At 46.0% G+C, this 17860-nt stretch overlaps 2 protein-coding genes across 3 annotated transcripts in view; one reads left to right on the top strand and one right to left on the bottom strand.

The window, feature by feature from the left end:
• Window positions 1–2336, bottom strand: part of LOC143338963 (PH and SEC7 domain-containing protein 1-like) — a 62925-nt gene extending 60589 nt beyond the window's left edge. Inside the window, exon 1 of one of the 2 annotated variants that reach the window (XM_076759892.1) lies at window positions 1798–2336. The gene's annotated coding sequence lies outside the window, so the exon portion shown is untranslated. The remainder of the gene's footprint in view (window positions 1–1797) is intronic. The other variant, XM_076759891.1, reaches the window with a different exon arrangement.
• A 4737-nt stretch (window positions 2337–7073) lies between these two features.
• Window positions 7074–17259, top strand: LOC143339522 (very long chain fatty acid elongase 6-like). The gene is made up of 4 exons (XM_076760811.1): window positions 7074–7398; window positions 10173–10304; window positions 11792–11943; window positions 12997–17259. The coding sequence occupies exons 1-4, from the start codon at window positions 7304–7306 to the stop codon at window positions 13425–13427; spliced, it is 810 nt and encodes a 269-aa protein (XP_076616926.1). The 5' UTR covers window positions 7074–7303; the 3' UTR covers window positions 13428–17259.
• Window positions 17260–17860: the final 601 nt, after the last annotated feature.

Here is a 17860-nt window from a genome sequence, read left to right as displayed (position 1 = left end):
CAAATGCTGATGTGTCACATTTTATGACATGATGTGACAACTTACAACGTGACACCGAAGTCGAAATATGACTCAAAGAAGTGTCGGATTGATATGATCTCATTCCAAAGAATCAGGGTTTAAGATATAAACACAGGATTCATAACTTCCAAACAAACTGTGCTCACTGACCACAGTTTGACAACGTGTCCCTGGGCCAGTGGGTTAATCTCCAAAGTGGCGAACCTCGCTCCATCCTCGCTTGTGAACGACTGAGCCTTTCCAGGATGCCCCCTTTCATACCCAATCATGATGCTATCACCTGTTACCAATGAGCCTGTTTACCTGTGGAATGATCCAAACAGGTGTTTTTGGAGCGTTCCACATCTTTGCCAGTCTTTAGCTGGCCCCGTCTCAACATGTTGCTGGCATTGGACTCACAATAAGAATATATTTACTGCTGCTAATACTCACTAGCTCAATAAATGTGTGTTAATCCGCATCTGAAAATAGTTCCTGAGAAATGCACCTTTTCCTCCTGTTTGGTAAAAGCTACAATGCCCAACTGTTTTAGGAAATTACTGAGCCTTTTTTAAAAATGAAGCTATATTTGTGATCTGTATTTAAAGTCTTTAGTACGAGCCAATGGGCTTGACGCTGGGTAGGAAACTTGGAATGTACTGAGAGATGGTGGAACACGTTGGTTTTGGTCCTTTCACAGGATGATCCTAGAAAAGATCTTGTCCACTCAAACTCTGACATATTCAGCAAACTGTGATCACGATCCTGAAACTGATCCTGAAACTGATCCTGATTGTTACGCAGCATTAAAGAATTAGACGTCCTGCAACAAACACAAGCAGAGTGCGGTGGACTTCTGGAGCAGCCGATTCCTCAGAGAGACGCTCTGACAGGCTGCAAACGTGATGGAGTAGATGTGTGTCTGTGTGTGTTTGGGAAGAACAGAGTCCTTTTTCTACCCCCACTGTCCGCTCACCGAAGCCCAGAGGCAGAGTCTAGACTGAGCCCCGGATGGGGATTCATAAACTGCAACAAATGAAGACAAAATGCTTCCAGCTGCCCTCGGCGGCCGGACGGGATCTGCTCTCGGGTTTTTGCATCGTGGGACGTTTGACGGGGTCTTTGGCCGGTCGCACAGCTCTGTCCTCTGCAGAGACTTTTCCTGCAGTGTCATTTATCATCAGGAGGACACATCAGCATACGAGCTAATATTCAATTGAGAGGAGACAAATGGATTATTAGATTTCATTAATGCTGCAACGAACGATTATCTCTATTATTGATTGATCTACTGAATATTTTCTCCATTCATGGTTTTGCCCAAATGACAGTTTCTCAATTGAAGAAAATGTAAAGTGTCTAATTTTAATAACTTTACTATGATAGAGGAGTAAAATAACCAGCCTAGATGAATATTTGAGAAGCTGCAGCCACTAATTTTTGCTTAAAAACAATAAATTGATTATTAAAGCTGTTGCAGATGGATTTTCTGCTAATTGATTTAGGCTTAGATGTAACGGATGGAAAAGTTTGTGTTTGTTTGACTGCTTTTATGACAAATTACGACAGAAATTATCAACTGCAGTAAGACCTCATATTATCTGCTCTAATCCAACATGAAACCTCAGTATTCTGCAGGTGTATTTGTGTCTTTGAGGAAATATGGACCCTGAATCACCTCATCCCTTCATTTGCCAGAGGCCGTGGGTAAGAATACAGCAGCTCTGCATTCACCTGGTTGTCTCTCGTGCTCAGGTGCGACAAACTTATCTAAAATCTTCTCACGTACACACTCACCTTCCAGATAAAACAGTCCGGTGCCAACTTTTCCTGCCAAGGGCGAAAGTTACGCGCGGCTCTGCAGGCTGTGAACGGCACGCACAGATGCGTCAATGACAGCGGTGTTTGGGAGGTGGATGACCTTTCTCTGCATCCTACAGGTCCGCATGTGCCAGCGATGCAGCGCGCTCACTGAACGCGGCTCAAGTTCTGCGTACATCCGATGCAGCGGCACCGCACACCGGCAGAGCTGAAGCCGAAAAACGCACCGGTCAAACCGGCTGTAACGCGAAGGCGGCGGCTGACACGGACGCGTCTACTCACCAGAACGTGTGATGCGATCTGCGGAGCGGCAGCAGCGTTTGTCTCCGCGGTGCCGGAGGAGATGAGATGCTGCAAATGAGACACTGCGGTCCACATTTATCCGCTGCCTCCAGCTCCGGCGTGCGTGCGTGCGTGCGCGCGTGCCGTGTGGAAGAGCAGGGGACGGTCTCTTTCACGTCAGGTGGAAACAGACGTGATGCTGGAAATCGAGCAGCACCTCGTCGGGTTTTCACCGTCCGCCTCAGCTCACACACATCTCAACTCTTCCTCTCTCTTCCCGTCCAGCCTCCTCTCCCTCCCCACCGGGCTGGGCATGCCCAGTCTCTGTCTCCTCAGGAGGACCAGTTCAGTACTTTCAGGTCTAACGTTAGTCAGGTTGGTTATCAGCAGAGATGGAGGAAGTATTCAGTATCCTTTATTCGAATATCACTCTGTAAAAATACTCTGGTACAAGTAAAAGTATGGAAGTATTATCAGGAAAATGTACTCAGAGTATTTAAATGTCCCCTCTGACTGTTCTACTAGATTATTGGCTAATGCATTCATGTCATTGATTGATCGTTTGGAAACATTCTGAAAACAGTTGAAATGTGGTCACCATGAGCCCAAAGTGACACCTTCACCATGTTTGTCTAGTCCAAAACTCAACATTATTACAAATACATTACAATTATTAACAATATTTCAAAGGAAAATCAGCAAATCTTCACGTGTGAGACAGTACATAGATAGATAGATAGATAGATAGATAGATAGATAGATAGATAGATCTGATTATTGACTGATTGATTGATTATTAGACTTTTGCATTAAAGCACATCTTCATAGATGTTCAATGCAGCAATCTGAGGCAACATGACTTCACAGACGTATGCAGAGAACTGTAATAATAATAATAATAATAATAATGATAATTTAGCATTTTAGCATGCTAACATTTGCTAACTGGCACTAAACACAAAGTACAGCTGAGGCTGATGGGAAATCAAATGTCATTAATTTTGCAGGTATTTGATATTTTGTACCTGATGGTGGTGAGAGATGATGTCAGGAGGATAAACTGTGTGGTGGTACTTCATCCACGTCTCTGTCTGGACACAGCGGTGGACCGACGGTCCCATCTTTGTTGTGCCGGAGAGGCAAAGGTAACAGGACAGGTGATCATGTAAACAGTGGAGAAACAGAAAGAAGGCAGACCCTCCGTGCAGGACACGAGGGATCAATGAACGGTTTCATGAGTAAAAATGATGCGAATTATTTGCTTTATATGAGTCCTCAGAGAACCTACAGTCTGTCAGTGAAGCTGCTGTGGAGGTTTGAGGTGGAAAAACAGGAGTTAACCACTAAACCTGGTTTTTACTTTCTCGCTCATCATTGGGTGAAGAACTAACTGCCCCACGGAGGAAACACAAGAGGGATGAGACCGAGAACCTCAAGGCCTCTGAGATCCTGTCTGAGGCTCCCTGAGCTGCAGCATCCTGCTCTTTGCTGCCACCTGCAGGCTCAGATGGAGGTTCTGGACCAGAGGGCAGCAGCAGGGCAGCGAGGCCGAGACCAGCATCTGAATCCTGACGGCTGCTGAAAGGAGGTCTGTGTTTTCTCTTCTCTGTCTCCTCCACAGACTCACAATAACTCCTCTGTTCCTCGCCGGCGCTCCTCTGAAGTGTGTTCATCAGTCTGGAGGCTGCAGCGTTCAGTTAGACACAAATGATCTGTGTGCAAACGGTCAAAGAGTCCTCTTCATGCTCCGTCCAGCAGATGGACCCGTGTGTCCAGTCTTTGGTTTGTATACTTCTACTCCACCGCAATTCAGATGCAAATATTAGAATTTCACTCCATATTTATTGATAACTTTAGTTGCTTTGCAGATTCAGATTAATAATACAAAATATCATCAACAATTAAATTATGATGTTATTATATTAATGAGACAATAATGATCCCGGCAGTATATAAAGTAATACAAAATCTCTGAGCTATTTTTGCTTTTGGTACTTTAAATATTTTCATGCTTGATATTTAATATTTTTTACTCGTAATGCAGTATTTTTACACTTTTGCTACTTGTACTGAAGTAAAAGGTCTTCTTCCACTGTTGTCAGGATGTTAGCATCCTGAAGTTAGCATTTAGCTCCAAGCAGCACTGTGCCCACATGCAGCCTCACAGAGCTGCTAGCATGACCGTGCAGACGCTGGGTCTTGTTCATCTACATCATACCTTCTTCCATAAATATTCTCATACGACATTTATCGCTGGTATTTGATCAATTCTGATCGTTCTGTGATTTTATTGTTCTCCTTAAATTTCATCTATTGTAAGTCTGACTTCCATGTTTTCTAACCTCTTTGGTGTTTGTGCTGCTGCTTTCAGGAGACCTCTGGAAAACTGAGGGTCCCTTCCCCAGGGAACGGTGCTGGCACCGTTTCTCTTCACCCTCTACACAGCAGACTTTTCACACCTGTCACCCACTTGCCACCTGCAGAAGTTCTCAGATGACTCTGCCATTGTCGGCCTCATCACAGATGGGGACGACAGGTCATACAGAGGACTCCTCCAGGACTTTGTGGACTGGTGCCAGCAGAACCACCTCCAGATTAACGTGGGTAAAACCAAGGAGCTGGTTGTGGACTTTCGCCGGCGCCCGCACTCTCCACCAACACCAGTGAACATCCAGGGAAGGGACATTGAGATGGTGACATCTTATAAGTACCTGGGTGTTCATCTGAACAATAAATTGGACTGGACTCATAACACCACTGCACTTTACAAAAAAGGACAGAGCAGACTATCTGCTCAGGAGGCTGAGGTCTTTTGGGGTGCGTGGGGCACTCCTAAAGACCTTCTATGACTCTGTTGTGGCCTCTGCCATTTTCTATGGTGTAGTCTGCTGGGGGAGCAGCATCACTACAGCTGACAGGAAGAGGCTGGACAAACTTATCAAGAAGGCCAGCTCAGTCCTGGGATGCCGTCAGGAACTGGTGGAGGAGGTGGGGGGGGGGGGGGGGATTCTTATATTAATCTTTACTGATGCTGCTGTATTCTGAAATTTCCCCTCGCGGGACAAATAAAGGAATATTGATCTTGATCTTGATCTTACCCTGAACTTGGGACTGGGCTGCACCCTTCGCTCTGCTGATAATGCAGCCTTGACTGCGTTCACTGCTGCTCCGTCACAACAGTGAGGCAACAGATGTGTGTGCAGCTGTGCAATCAGGAGACTTATGCAACGGCACACCTGACAGTCTGCATGTACTGTAGGTGACTTCCTCCCCTTTGGCACAGATTCTAAAAGTACATCAGTGAGCACATTCAGGTTGATATGGAGCTGGACCGGTCATGGCCGGGAAAGATACGCAACCTTTCATTAAACATGTCTGTGAAGGCAGAAGGACTGAAATACTTCCTCTTAAATTCATCACCTGTATCTGCAGAACAGATTTAACTGGGGCTGAGACGAATGACAGTAATTTACTGATGAACTGCTTCAAGATTTGCTCTAAAAAATGTTAGAAAATAGTGAAAAAATGTCTGTCACAGCTTATTTTAGTCTTATTTTGTCTGATGGAAAGTCCAAAACCCAAAGACATTCAGTTAATTATTACAGAGGACGAAGAAAACCTGCAATTATTCACATTTTGAACTCAGACCAAAGGGGTGGAAGAGATACTCCGTATTTTACTTGAGTAAAAGTAGCAGTACCACACTGTAGAAATGTGTAATATAATACTCATGCACTCAAAACTCTTCTTAAGTAAAACAAATATTAACATTAAAATACACAAGTGCTATAAGTAAAAGTACATATACAGATAGAGAATCAGATAAATTTCATTATCTAATTATAATTATTGATGCATTCATGTGTACTATTGCAGGTAGTAATTCTGATCACCTTACATACTGCTGGGTAGATTAATCTGTAAAAGTACATCATAATGTACTGCTTGATTATATTTTTATAAATAAAGTAACTAAAGCCGCTAAAATAAAAATAGTGGAGTCAAAACTGCAATATTTGCCTCCCAAACTGTAGTGGAGAATAAAGCAGCATAAAAAAGTACCTCAAAATTGTGCTTATACTTGAGTAAATGTGCTTCCTGACGCCTAAGTCAGAGTCCAGTTCGTCCCAGTTCAAAGTGTGACTGGTGAGCGCGCTCACTGGTCCTGGGTCAGTCCTCTCTGCCTGCCTTAACGCTCCCACCAGGTGATTAAACGTCACAGCCAAGCCCCGCCCCCTCCGCCTCCATCACCGCATGCTCGAGGAAGAGAGAACGTGCTCTTCCTCTGCGTCAAAGTACCCAGCGACAGCGCGTGAAACCGGAAACGACTTGTTACACTTTCATAGTAAAAGTCAGGAGTGCAACTAATGATCGTGTCCATTCATTGATTGAATTATTGACTGATTAATCCCACCGGAGACTTCAGACGCTCATCTGTGCCCACTGCCATCAGATAAAATAATATTTTTTATATTTCATTATGTTGTTATTGCTTCAGCTTTGTTTGAAGCATATTCAGTCTCATTTAATTTGACTACAAATTGGCCATGAATTGACATTTAGTGCTCTTCTTCTTCTCTGTGTTATCACTCCTCCTTCCTGCATTCTTCCCATTGTCATCCCTGTATTTTCATTTTAACATAAACATGATGTATTTCCTCGTTTCCCCTGGGGGACAGTAAAGTTAAAAATGAAAGATAAAGCCATAATACAGCTTTTGAAGCTGGTTCCTTCTGATGTAAGTCTATGCAGCCTACAAAGGATCATTTCACAGGTTCAAACACTTACTGACCATCATCTGAGCCCATATCAAAAACACAAAACTAAAAAGGTGTCAATATAGAGCAGGTCTATGCCATGTTTAAGGCCTAACTGAAGAAATGCCAATTTAATTTTTCACCGCGCCGACAAGTTTTATTTTGAAAGTCCAGACCGGAACATCAGTGTTTCAGCTCGCCGTGGTTGTCGCTACATGCACAGCCTTCACGAAAGTGAGTGACAGTGCTGAAGAGCATCTGGCGACAGCGCATCCTCCCGCCGCCCCGGACTGCACCCGGTGACAATCCAGCGAATATCATCCGGATAAACGAGCCGCAGTCAGGCTGTTCCAGGCGGTCAGCGAGGCCGGTTCGGCGCGGTCACATCCCTCCAAAACCCCCCAGAAACTTTCCCATCTCCGGCGGAAGAAACGCTGCTGAAAATGAACGAGAGCGAGCTCAGTGCGCCGCTGGCGGAGTACGACTTCGAGCGGCGCTTCGACCAAAGACGAGCCCTGGAATGGATGCAGGAAAACTGGTACGTACTGGGAGATGTTAGCGAGCAGAAACGCCGCACAACGAGCCGTTTACGTCGGCGTGTGAGAGCCTGCGGTGGGCGGTGGGCGGTGGGCTCTGTCCGGGCTTCATGTCCGCCGCTGCTCGCCATGCGGAGCCGGTGTCTCATGTTGAGGTCACACCTCGCTTTGTTAATGCGGTTTCTTTTGCTCGTGAACTGAATATTATCCTCATCTCAGGCTGAAATCCTGCAGGATTCGCCTGAGTTATGTTAAGAAAGGGCTGCGTCCCGTTTTACCCGCTTGAATTCAAACGTCCTTGAGGATGAAGAGTAGGACTTGATCAGCGCTCCCATAGGCCAGGCTCGGTGTGAGCGGACGCAGGATGTAATCCACCAACAGCTGTTTAAATGACACATCACTGCATGCACACACAAATTCTGCCTTTTCTGGTGTGTGTGCACTGAGAATGTGTTGACGCAGAAAACGTCGCATCTCAGCTCACATGAACGCGTCCCTCACTGTCCAATTGGCTCGTACAGAGGGAGTGATCCCTCACAGGGAAACCCAGTAAGACCACATTTTTCAGTATCCAGGGCCCTGCGAGAGTGAAACCAAACACTGCTGCTCCAGAAGCCAGTCAGCTGTCAAATGAAGCCCAGGGAAGAGAGCAGCTCCTGGGCCCCTGAACGCCCCGCTGTGCTCAGCGGGGAGGATGAGGACACCTGAAAGGTTTGGATCTCCTTCACAGTCTGAGCAGGCACACGAGTTCCACCTCCACACAGGTCCTGGATCAGTTCAGGTCACAGCTCTCTCTGCTGGATCTGTTGTTGGCAGGGGCAGAATCGGCTCCAGTGGCAGACAGTTGGCGAGGATTTGACGGCTTTGGCGCCTCAAATGTGACGATTTGATGCTTTGCTTTGTCACGTGTGAGAGTAACTTTAAATTTTCTGGACTGCAGGTTGTTGAAAGCATCAGTGTGAGCACAGCAGGTGGAGTTATGACGAGATTCACTGTTCACACGTGTGGACGCCCCGCAGCGTCTCACATTACCTGAAACAAATCACCTGTCACCTCTACGAGCAAACCCTCAGGGGTCAGGGGTCAGGGGTCAGGGGTCAGCTGGTGGTTCTGCGTGAAGCTCTGCAGTTTTTTTATTATCAGTGTTCACAAGCTTCAGTCAGGACCAACAAAGAGGCTCAGAAACAGCTCTGAGTATTAGCTGTCTTCTTCATTACGTCCACATTAATGCTCCTCATCCTGCAGAGGACGCACACACACACACACACACACACACACACACACACACACACACACTTACAGTTTAGGAATGTAATTAAAGGCGACGTCGTGTTGCTGCCCGGGTCTGCAGTTTACAAAGAGGGAGGTGTTCTCGAACGTATCACTTCCTGTTCTCAGGTATTAATGTGTCGCTCACCTTTAGTCTGCAATAATAGCTCATCACACACACACACACACACACACACACACACACACACACACACACTCATACAGAACGCTGCTGTAATAAAGAATCCTGATCAGGATTCATTGATTGTCAGACGAATGATTAACAGTCATTTAATTAATAGATAATTTATCAATCAAAAAAATGCTGATTCCAACGTCTCACGTGAGGATTTGCTGCTTTTGTCCATTTCCTGTGGCTGAAAACTGATTATCTTTGTGTTTTTGTGAAAACAAGCAGTTTAAAGATTTTACAGGCTCCAGATTAATCAGAAACAAAACTGATTGATAGTTTCAATATTTCGCTTCCTGCTTTGGGTTTGGCGCCGCGCTGGTTTTCCTGCCTCCATCATGGTGGACTGGGAGCGGCTATGGAAGCCCCCATCGCGTTAACTGGGTCAAGCAGCCGCAGCATCAACTCGGCCTAATGTGCATGTGCCAATCTGGATTAGTCATCTGGTGTATTCCCAAACCGCCTCAGACACACGCACGCAGGACAACATGTTTTTTTAAAATCCGTTCGTCATTCATCGTTTGTCTCCCATCGTTCTGAATTCGGCTCGGCCGGATCTGCCTGATCAGCTGACCTTCTCCGCTCTGCTGCCGGCTGTAATTGAAATGGTATCAGCGGCGCCCAGTTAGAAATTGCCTCATCAGCCGGGGTAGCAGTCTAAATGGTCAGCGTGTCAGCCGCTAATCCGTTAATCCTGTGCTGTGATTATATCTGAGGACGAGGCCGGAGTCAGGAGTGAAGGACATTTTTCAATTCATCCTTTGAGAAGGACGCCGTGCGTGTCACGTGTTGACCGGACGGCGGCCTCAGGACCGAGCAGACGCCTCCTCACATCCTGTTTGCTCTGGTTCGTTCACCCTCGTTGTGCAATCTGGCCGCGACAGCTCGATGTCTGCACGACCGTCCGGCGTTTCAGGGTCTGACTGAGGGCGTTTGAGGTCCAACGGGACTGTTTGTCACAGGAAGTCGGCGTCTTCCTCTTTTTGTAACCTGATGAAGGTCAAAGTCTGTGAAGTGAATCATGTGATCATCTTTACTGAAATCAAACAGAAAACGTTTAATGCCAGTTTATTAGGTACACCTGTCTAAGATAAACAGCCTGCAGTGAACCGTCTTCCGTGAACGCCGTAATGTTCAGATTCTGTTGAAACTGTTTTAAAGAGGTGTTGCTTCAGCTGTGTTTTCATTTTGGAGGATGCAGTTTGTCTCGTGTCACACTCACAGGTGTTTCAGCGAGGAGAGGCCGAACACAGACGCTAACTTCCTGGTTCTTTTCCTCAGTGTTAACGAGCGTCACGGTGTGTTTGCTGTCCACAGGAGCAAGGCGTTCATGTTCTGTGGCCTGTACGCGGCGCTCGTGTTCGGCGGGCAGCACTTCATGAGAGAGAGGCCGAAGCTGAACCTGCGGCGGCCGTTAGTGCTGTGGTCGCTCAGCCTCGCCATCTTCAGGTGAGTGTGCTTTTCCTCCGCTGAACAAACCAAGCAGGTCTGTAACACCAGCCCGGACCCTGCAGACGGGTCACTGAGTCTGACAGACTGGTGATGAAGAAGGTGTTTGGTTGCAGCTGTAATCTGCAGCTCATCAGAGGTTTGAAGGTTCATTTCTGCCTTACAGGAAGCAGAAGTTAGTTCTCATACAGTCGCCTCGTTTATCTCCTTAAATGTCTGTTATGCAAGAATTTTGCAACTTGCAGGTTCAGAGTGCAGTTCACTGTTACACCACAGCCATAAACACAGGGCAGGCCTCGACCCCCCCCACTCGACGTGGTCGACTGCACATGTGCACGTGTTTGGAGCCGGAAGAGACGACGTCGGACTTCTGATCAAAAACTGGAGTTAATGCTTTATGGCCAAAAGTATGTGGACACCTCATCTGGTACTCAGCACTGCCAGTTTTTGGTTGGTTGAACATCTTCTTCCTAAACCACGAGAAGACTTTCCACCAGATGTCGAAGCTGCTGCAGGGATTCACTCCCAGCATCAGTGAGCAGGTCTGGCTCACAGTCGGTGATCCAGGTCACCCAAAGCCACCGCTCGAGGTCAAAGCTTTCAGCCTCGGTCCCTCCGTCCAAAAGACGAGTAATTTGACTGCATTCTTTCTTTTCTGGCTAAAAACAAGAGGATTAGACGATCACTGCTGTTTGCACCTGCAGGAGACCGGATGAGGGCAGGGAGGGAGCGACGTGCTTACACCTGAAAACGCTGAAACCAGTTAGATGACACGAATGTCACAAACGCATTCCTCACTGGGTTTACAGGAGAGAGCGGTCGGCTCAGGGGAAAGACGAAACCCCTGAGAGGGAAAATCTGACGCTCTGATGGATGTTCAAGAACAAGCTGCACCACTTTTACGCTTTTTTTCTCTGTTTTTTAGACTGCTGACCATGTACGTACACACAATCAGACAAGAGAGCCCAGATTATAATAATTAAAGAGGAGAGTTATGTCATCTGTGTGGTGCTTATCTTGAAGTCCACACAGGAGCCACACTTTCAGACGTATTTACCTGAAACGCTCGTGCAGCTTGTGTTTCCTCCGCTGATCCGAGGCGTGCTGGTGTTCCCTCCCACTCTGGATCAGTGTGTGATTGCACTGTGCTGCGATTGCAGGGCTCTTACAGGGTTTTATTGACATTACAGGGATGAGTAATGTCGAGTCTTTATGGCTGCAGCAGAGCTGGAACGCTGCCTATGTGGAATGTGCTCTCCGGTTCACTGATGTTGCAATGAGAAACACCACCAGGTCGTAAAAATGACGCGTGTAAGGCTGAAGTTTGTGATGTAGGAAGTGTCGCGTCAGGGCTGCAGAGCGACAAAATCCTGTTTTAAGGGTCTGTTGGATCTTTCAAGTGGAAGTCCTGGTGTCATTTTCTGTTTTCAGCTCAGCAGAGTTACACTGTTTGTTGATGTGTGTGCGTGTGTGTGTCCACTCTGCAGCATCATCGGAGCGCTGAGGACCGGACTGTTCATGCTGCACGTCCTCACAACCAACGGCTTCAGACAGTCGGTGTGCGACAACAGTTTCTACAGCGCCCCCGTCAGCAAATTCTGGGCCTACGCCTTTGTTCTTAGCAAGGCCCCCGAGCTGGGTGAGACTTCCTCCTCATGATGTCTCCTCACACAGTCCTAAATGTGGCAGTACGCACAGATGCAGCAGCAGCTGAAATGTTCCTGATTTGCAGGTCAAAGACGTGCAGATGTCTCGTAGCAGCGCGGCTAAATGTGGTTGAAAAATTGGTGTTTTAACTGATTTTAAGTAACAACCCTTCATTGTAAGCAGGACGTGTGCAAAGCTTTTCACTTTCACTTCTTTGACTGCGTTCTTCAGTGAGAGCTGAAGGAAGTTCACATGCAAACACGCACACAGACGTTAACCTCGAGTGACTCCTGAAGTATGTTCCTCGCTGCACTTAAACTTTCCAGTAAATTTAGCAGCAGACAATTACCTTAAGAGCTGCTCCTGTGGACATTCTGCTGTCTCCCTGTCTGCACGCTAATTTACTCTCCTTGTGCTCTCGGTCGGACACACAGACCTGATTGCTTTGGGAAATGGAGGCAGATGCTGAGGTGGCGAGAAAATTCCATTAGTGCATGATTGATACGGGCAGCTGCAGACAGGAAGGATGTCCGCAGCCTCCAGTCAGGCCATTAGTTTACTACAGGAAGTAAGATATGATATCACGCTAACGCTGCTCACTATACTCTGTAGCTATTAGCTGCTGTTAGCTCAGTTAGCCATGCAGCTAGTGGCTCTTCAAGCTCACTGGGGTCTGCCCCGACAGCAGCCTCCCAGTGAACACTGCCGGATCAGGACTGAACACAGCCTCCAAGGCTGAAGGAGGACAGCTTGACGACAGGTAAAATGGAGCCCAGGTGATTTACAGCAGCTCTGACCAGGATGGCAGGAAAGCCGTCAATGGGAGAGCGGCTCTAGACGCTGCTTTTCATGTGCTGTGTCTTCATCGTCCCCGGAGTCCGAGTCCTGGTCGGAGCCGCTGTGAATCACCTCGGCGCTGCTTCCCTGCTGTCAAACTGGCCTCCTTTGGTCTCTGATTCCATTGCCGTCTCTTATTTGTTCATCTGTTACTAAAGTAATGAGGTCAAAGTTCAACCGCGGTCTTCTGAATGACTTCCTCTTCCAGGTGACACAGTGTTCATCGTGCTCCGGAAGCAGCGCCTCATCTTCCTGCACTGGTACCACCACATCACCGTGCTGCTCTACTCCTGGTACTCCTACAAGGACCAGGTGGCGGGCGGCGGCTGGTTCATGACCATGAATTACTTGGTTCATTCCCTGATGTACACGTACTACGCGGCCCGGGCGGCCGGCCTGCGGGTGCCCCGCTTCTGTGCCATGATCATCACGGCCACCCAGATCCTGCAGATGGTGATGGGCCTGGCCGTCCTGGGCCTGGTGTACAGCTGGATGCACGAGGTGCGCTGTCCGTCCAACCTGGACAACATCGTGTGGGGCTCCATCATGTACCTCAGCTACTTGGTCCTCTTTGCCTTGTTCTTCTACAACACCTACCTCAAAGGCTCCTCCAGGGACAAAGGATCCAAGGCAGAGTAGCACGTCTGCACTGTGTCTGGCAGTCGTATTGAAGCGTGCCATAAGTAGAAATGACCAACCGTGAAGGGTCCAGAGGCAGGAGTCAGAAATAGCTAAATGGTTGCTCAGTCCTCTCTTTTTATGACATTTTCACTTGAATTTTTATAGCATCTGTAGCTCAAAACAGTGATTCATCCGTGGATTTAGAGCAGTAGGAAGGAGGAGGCCGGTTCGGACTGAGCGCTTTCATATGATCTCATGATTAGGAGGGAGAGCAGGATGGAAATTGGTTAAAGAAGGGAAAGGAGGAAACCACGTTTGTGTTTGACTAAAATAATACTCACTTCATTTAAATGATTGCCTTGGTTCCGTCGACTCCTGACCAGTAAAAAACAGCCACATGGGGGCCAAATATTTGTCAGAGGTGGTTAACAGATGTTTGTGTTCGTACGTCGTCATTAAGAAGTGAGTTTTTGATGTAAACGTTAAAGCTCCGAACTCGGAAAAAGTTCTCATGAATTTGAAATTGTTAAAGGAAAAGTTCAACATGTTGGGAAATGCAGTTCTTCGGCTTCTTGATGAGAAGATTGATGTAAACTGTTGAGCTGTGTTCAGCTTAGCTTAGCATAAAGACTGGAAGAAGGTGGAAATACTAAACCTTTAAAGCCGACTTCCTTCACATATATATCCTAATTATTTGAGACATGTAAGAACAAACATTTGTGAGTTTAAGTGAGTTCAGTTCTTCTGAGCAGCGTCTCCGCGGGTTGCCAGATACAGCAGGTTCACAGCTTTTTGTGGTCTTTACAGAGACGTTGGTGCTAAACATGGCAACCCAACTTCCGACAAGACATCAGGAATAGAAATAGTTGTAGCACATAAAACCACAAATTGTCTTTAATATGTTTATGGAACAAGACGCAACATGTTAATTAGCAGCTTAAAGGTGCTGATAGGTGCTAGCTGTTGCCCCCTGCATCCAGTCTTTCTGCTATGCTAAGCTAAGCTAAGCTAAACTAGCCACGTCCTGACTCCTGAGCTGTATTTAGCCTGCAGACATGAAATCATCCATCTTCTCATCTCACCCTCAGAAAGAAAGCAGATTGTTCCCAAAATGTTCCAGAACTGTTCCTTTAAGCAGTTTCAGCCACGACTGTGACCTGCAGGAGAGCACATTAAGAAAAGGGATGGAAGACCTCACAATGCACTGAAGGAAGGAAGGGTGTTTTCTCATGTTTAGATTTAGCATTTAACACACACGCACACACACACACACACACACACTCTACAGTTAGCTCGTCCATTTGTTGATCTAAAGAAAATTAATCGCCGGTTGTTTTATTAATCGATTAATCGTTTCAGTCTTTTTTCAAGCTAAAAACGTCCAACGTAAATTGAAGGATTTGCTGCATTTCTTTGTCATTCATGACAGTAAACGCAGAGTCTTTGGGTTTTGGACAAAAGAAGTCATTCGAGGACGTCACTTTGGGCTCTGGGAAAGTGTGACGAGCGTTTTTCAAAATTTTCTTGTGATTCTTTGTCAACTAAACTGAAATAATGTGCAGATGAATCGATGATGGGAGCGATCTCTGGCTGCAGCCTTCCAGCTCAGAACCCACACAGACGACATGCTAATAAACTGATGGGATGTGTCTCATGTAGAGCGGAAGTCCTCCGTCCGTCCTCTCTGCTCTTTTGTGAAAATGTTTACACACGTTTTGCCTTCGTCGTCTCACTGGACGAGGCCCAGTCTCCTCCTTTCAGCAGGTGGATTCAACGTGGTGTCGGCCAGATGTGTGAAACGGTGTGTTTGCACAAAGACCGACGATTCGCGTCAGAGCAGATCTGTTTCATAAGTCTCAACCGTTGACTTCCACTCCCACAGCCATAAAGATAAAGACGTAAGAACAGGCCTGTAATCGCCTCTTTGTTTCTCAAGAAAAGAGGCAAAGTGTCAGCATCGTATCAGCGAAGTTCTCAACCTTTTGACTAATTATCGTTAATCTGCTGAGTGTTCAGCCCTTATCAGACATCGAACAGGCAGCCGGTGATTTAGCTGATTGTACTTAAATTGAAACTTTAAGGATCATAAAAAAGAACACAAACATGCAAATGAAAATGTTTCCTCCAATGGAAATAAGTTAAGATAAAACTTCAATTAAATGACTTATATGATTAAATGAAGTGGTTCTAGTCCGTCTGTGATCCTCATTGTGATGCTAGTTAGTCATGTTTCTCCACAGAAAAGTGCTGCCATGTTAATGAATAATAAATATATAAATATCTAAAATGTGACGTTGGTCCAAACTGCACTGCAGGGACAGCTGAGTAACGGATCACATGATCTGAGTGTTTGTGCTCGCTCAAATTAGAGAAAAGTCAGAAAAAATAAACATCTCTGAATCCCTTCAAACCTCCTGTCAACCCTGGAATTTATCTTTGAACCTGCATTCCTTCTAGTGGCCAGCAGGGGGCGACTCCACTCTGATTACATGCAAGCTTATGAGAAAATGACCCAACTTCTGACCTCAGGAAACAGTTTCCTGATGAGTTTATGGCCTCAGTGGTTTGATTGAAGGCGTGGCGGCCTTGTGTCTTCATGTGGAAAACTGTAAAGAGTGTGTGTGGACAGGTTTTTGTGTGCACACACACCGTCACACACCTGGCCCTGGAACTTGCTGCCTTTTATTTGAATCCTGTTGGTCCTTTGCTGCTTGTTCTCAGTGTTTTCGTCCTGTCGGCGTTGAACTCTTTGTGTGCCGTCATACAGATTGTTCAGACGCTGCAGATCCATGAGGGTGCAGCACGCGATTTGGAACTAACTGAACTAAGATTTAAATTGAACTTTATCGCTAAAATTGTGGGCTGCAACGACAAAGTGATGCTTCCACGTGATTCTCACACTGGCGTTAAACAGACGGTGGTGCTGTGATCGTCCGTGCTTCACTCAAAGAGCTGCTGAGATAGAAAATGATGTGTCCCTTGTAAATAATAAGAATTATTTATTTTCTTAATATATAGCCTCCAGCAGATGTGACGTGTTCCTGCTAGATGTTAGCGTGTCCTCATTAGCATCTTGTTCCTCTTTCTGTCCAGACGTCGTGTTTGTTTCTTCATCTGCTGACAAGCTGACCATCGTTTGTGATGCGGTGGTGTCGTTTCATACCGTCCTCGTTTCCGTCTCGTCCTTTCGTCGAACAGCAGCTCTCGTTATGGATCGAATCTGTCGAAGCAGCTTACGAACGTTCGCTGAGCACATGGAGTAGAGGTGTTTGTGAGCGGCTGAGGTTTACGTTCGACACCCTGTGGTTTCAGTTTTCCAGCATTTCGTCCGTCACGCTGGGATTTGGATCTTGCAGCGTTCTCTGTGCAAACGTTTGACATGTCGAGGTTTCAGTCTGCAGCAGGTGAATAACAACGTTTCGGCTTTTCCTCTGAGGTTTGCTGAGCGAGCGCTGTGTGAGCGAGTCAGGGAGTGATGTGTGGAGTCCCCTCTGCCAGCGTAGCCTGAACTTCACCCTGTTTCAGTACTCCTCATGACTACTAAACGTGTACTTTTACTGTAAAACAGCTCTGAAGACTGTCAGCACTGATTCCAGGCCAGGACTTTACATGTTAACACATTTTAAACTTGAAATTAATGCGAGTCGTGTGCCAACAATACTTCTGTTTGTCTTTTCTATCACGAGTCAGTCGTGTTGGTCTGTGCTTTATGATTCCTGTTGTAAAACATCAGAAAACGCGCTGATTTCTCTCCTGTGGATTCTACTGTCGACTGCAAACTAAGGAACAAAAAACAGTTCAAGGGCTTTTGATGTTGAAATGTGAAATACAATAAATCCATTCTGGTTTTAAAATGTCTCAGTTCATTATTTCAGAGGACAAACGAAAAATTATCACATTTAATTCAGTTACTTTTCTGTATTTTACGGCTTTAGAGCTTAAAACTAAACTACTTCAACTTACCTGATAACTAATAACAGTTTTATTCTGAAAGTCTAAGTCCATACTTTATACTTCCTGTTTATGGACGTATACATTATATATAGACAGACAGAAAATCAGTGAAAAGTTCAAAAATTTGCAACTGATTTCCAATTAAACCCAAAAATTCAATTTAAAACATGAATTTTGGAATAAAATATTGAACAGAATTATATTTGAACATTTGTTTCTATTGATGTCCCGCATGAAAAAGTTTGTTTTTCTCCCATTTTAACTCCATTTAGGACAAAATATCTGCAGGGATGCAAATAATTCAAGAGGATTTTTTAGATCTGTTTATCTTTGCAACGTCCCGTCCGTGGGCCGGAGGAGCATTTATTGATTATTGATCCTCTATCCGATCTGTGTATTGACACAAACGCTGCGTTCACATCTAAACTCGTATTGAACACAGACAGAAAGCAGCAAACACGATCGCAACAGGAGGCTCAACAAACACCAACAGCAGA

The sequence above is a fragment of the Chaetodon auriga genome, chromosome 20 (genome assembly GCF_051107435.1).
Source record: "Chaetodon auriga isolate fChaAug3 chromosome 20, fChaAug3.hap1, whole genome shotgun sequence".
NCBI classification, from domain to species: Eukaryota; Metazoa; Chordata; class Actinopteri; order Chaetodontiformes; family Chaetodontidae; genus Chaetodon; species Chaetodon auriga.
The sequence above is the reverse complement of the archived record's forward strand: the minus strand, read 5'-3'. Positions and strand labels throughout refer to the sequence as shown.

Excerpts from the sequence above, each read along its gene's own strand:
- LOC143339522 (XM_076760811.1), top strand. The coding sequence starts at position 7,304 with ATGAACGAGAGCGAGCTCAGTGCGCCGCTGGCGGAGTACGACTTCGAG. Across the intron at positions 7,399-10,172 it reads GAATGGATGCAGGAAAACTG|GAGCAAGGCGTTCATGTTCT; the intron begins GTACGTACTGGG and ends TGCTGTCCACAG. Across the intron at positions 10,305-11,791 it reads CTCAGCCTCGCCATCTTCAG|CATCATCGGAGCGCTGAGGA; the intron begins GTGAGTGTGCTT and ends TCCACTCTGCAG.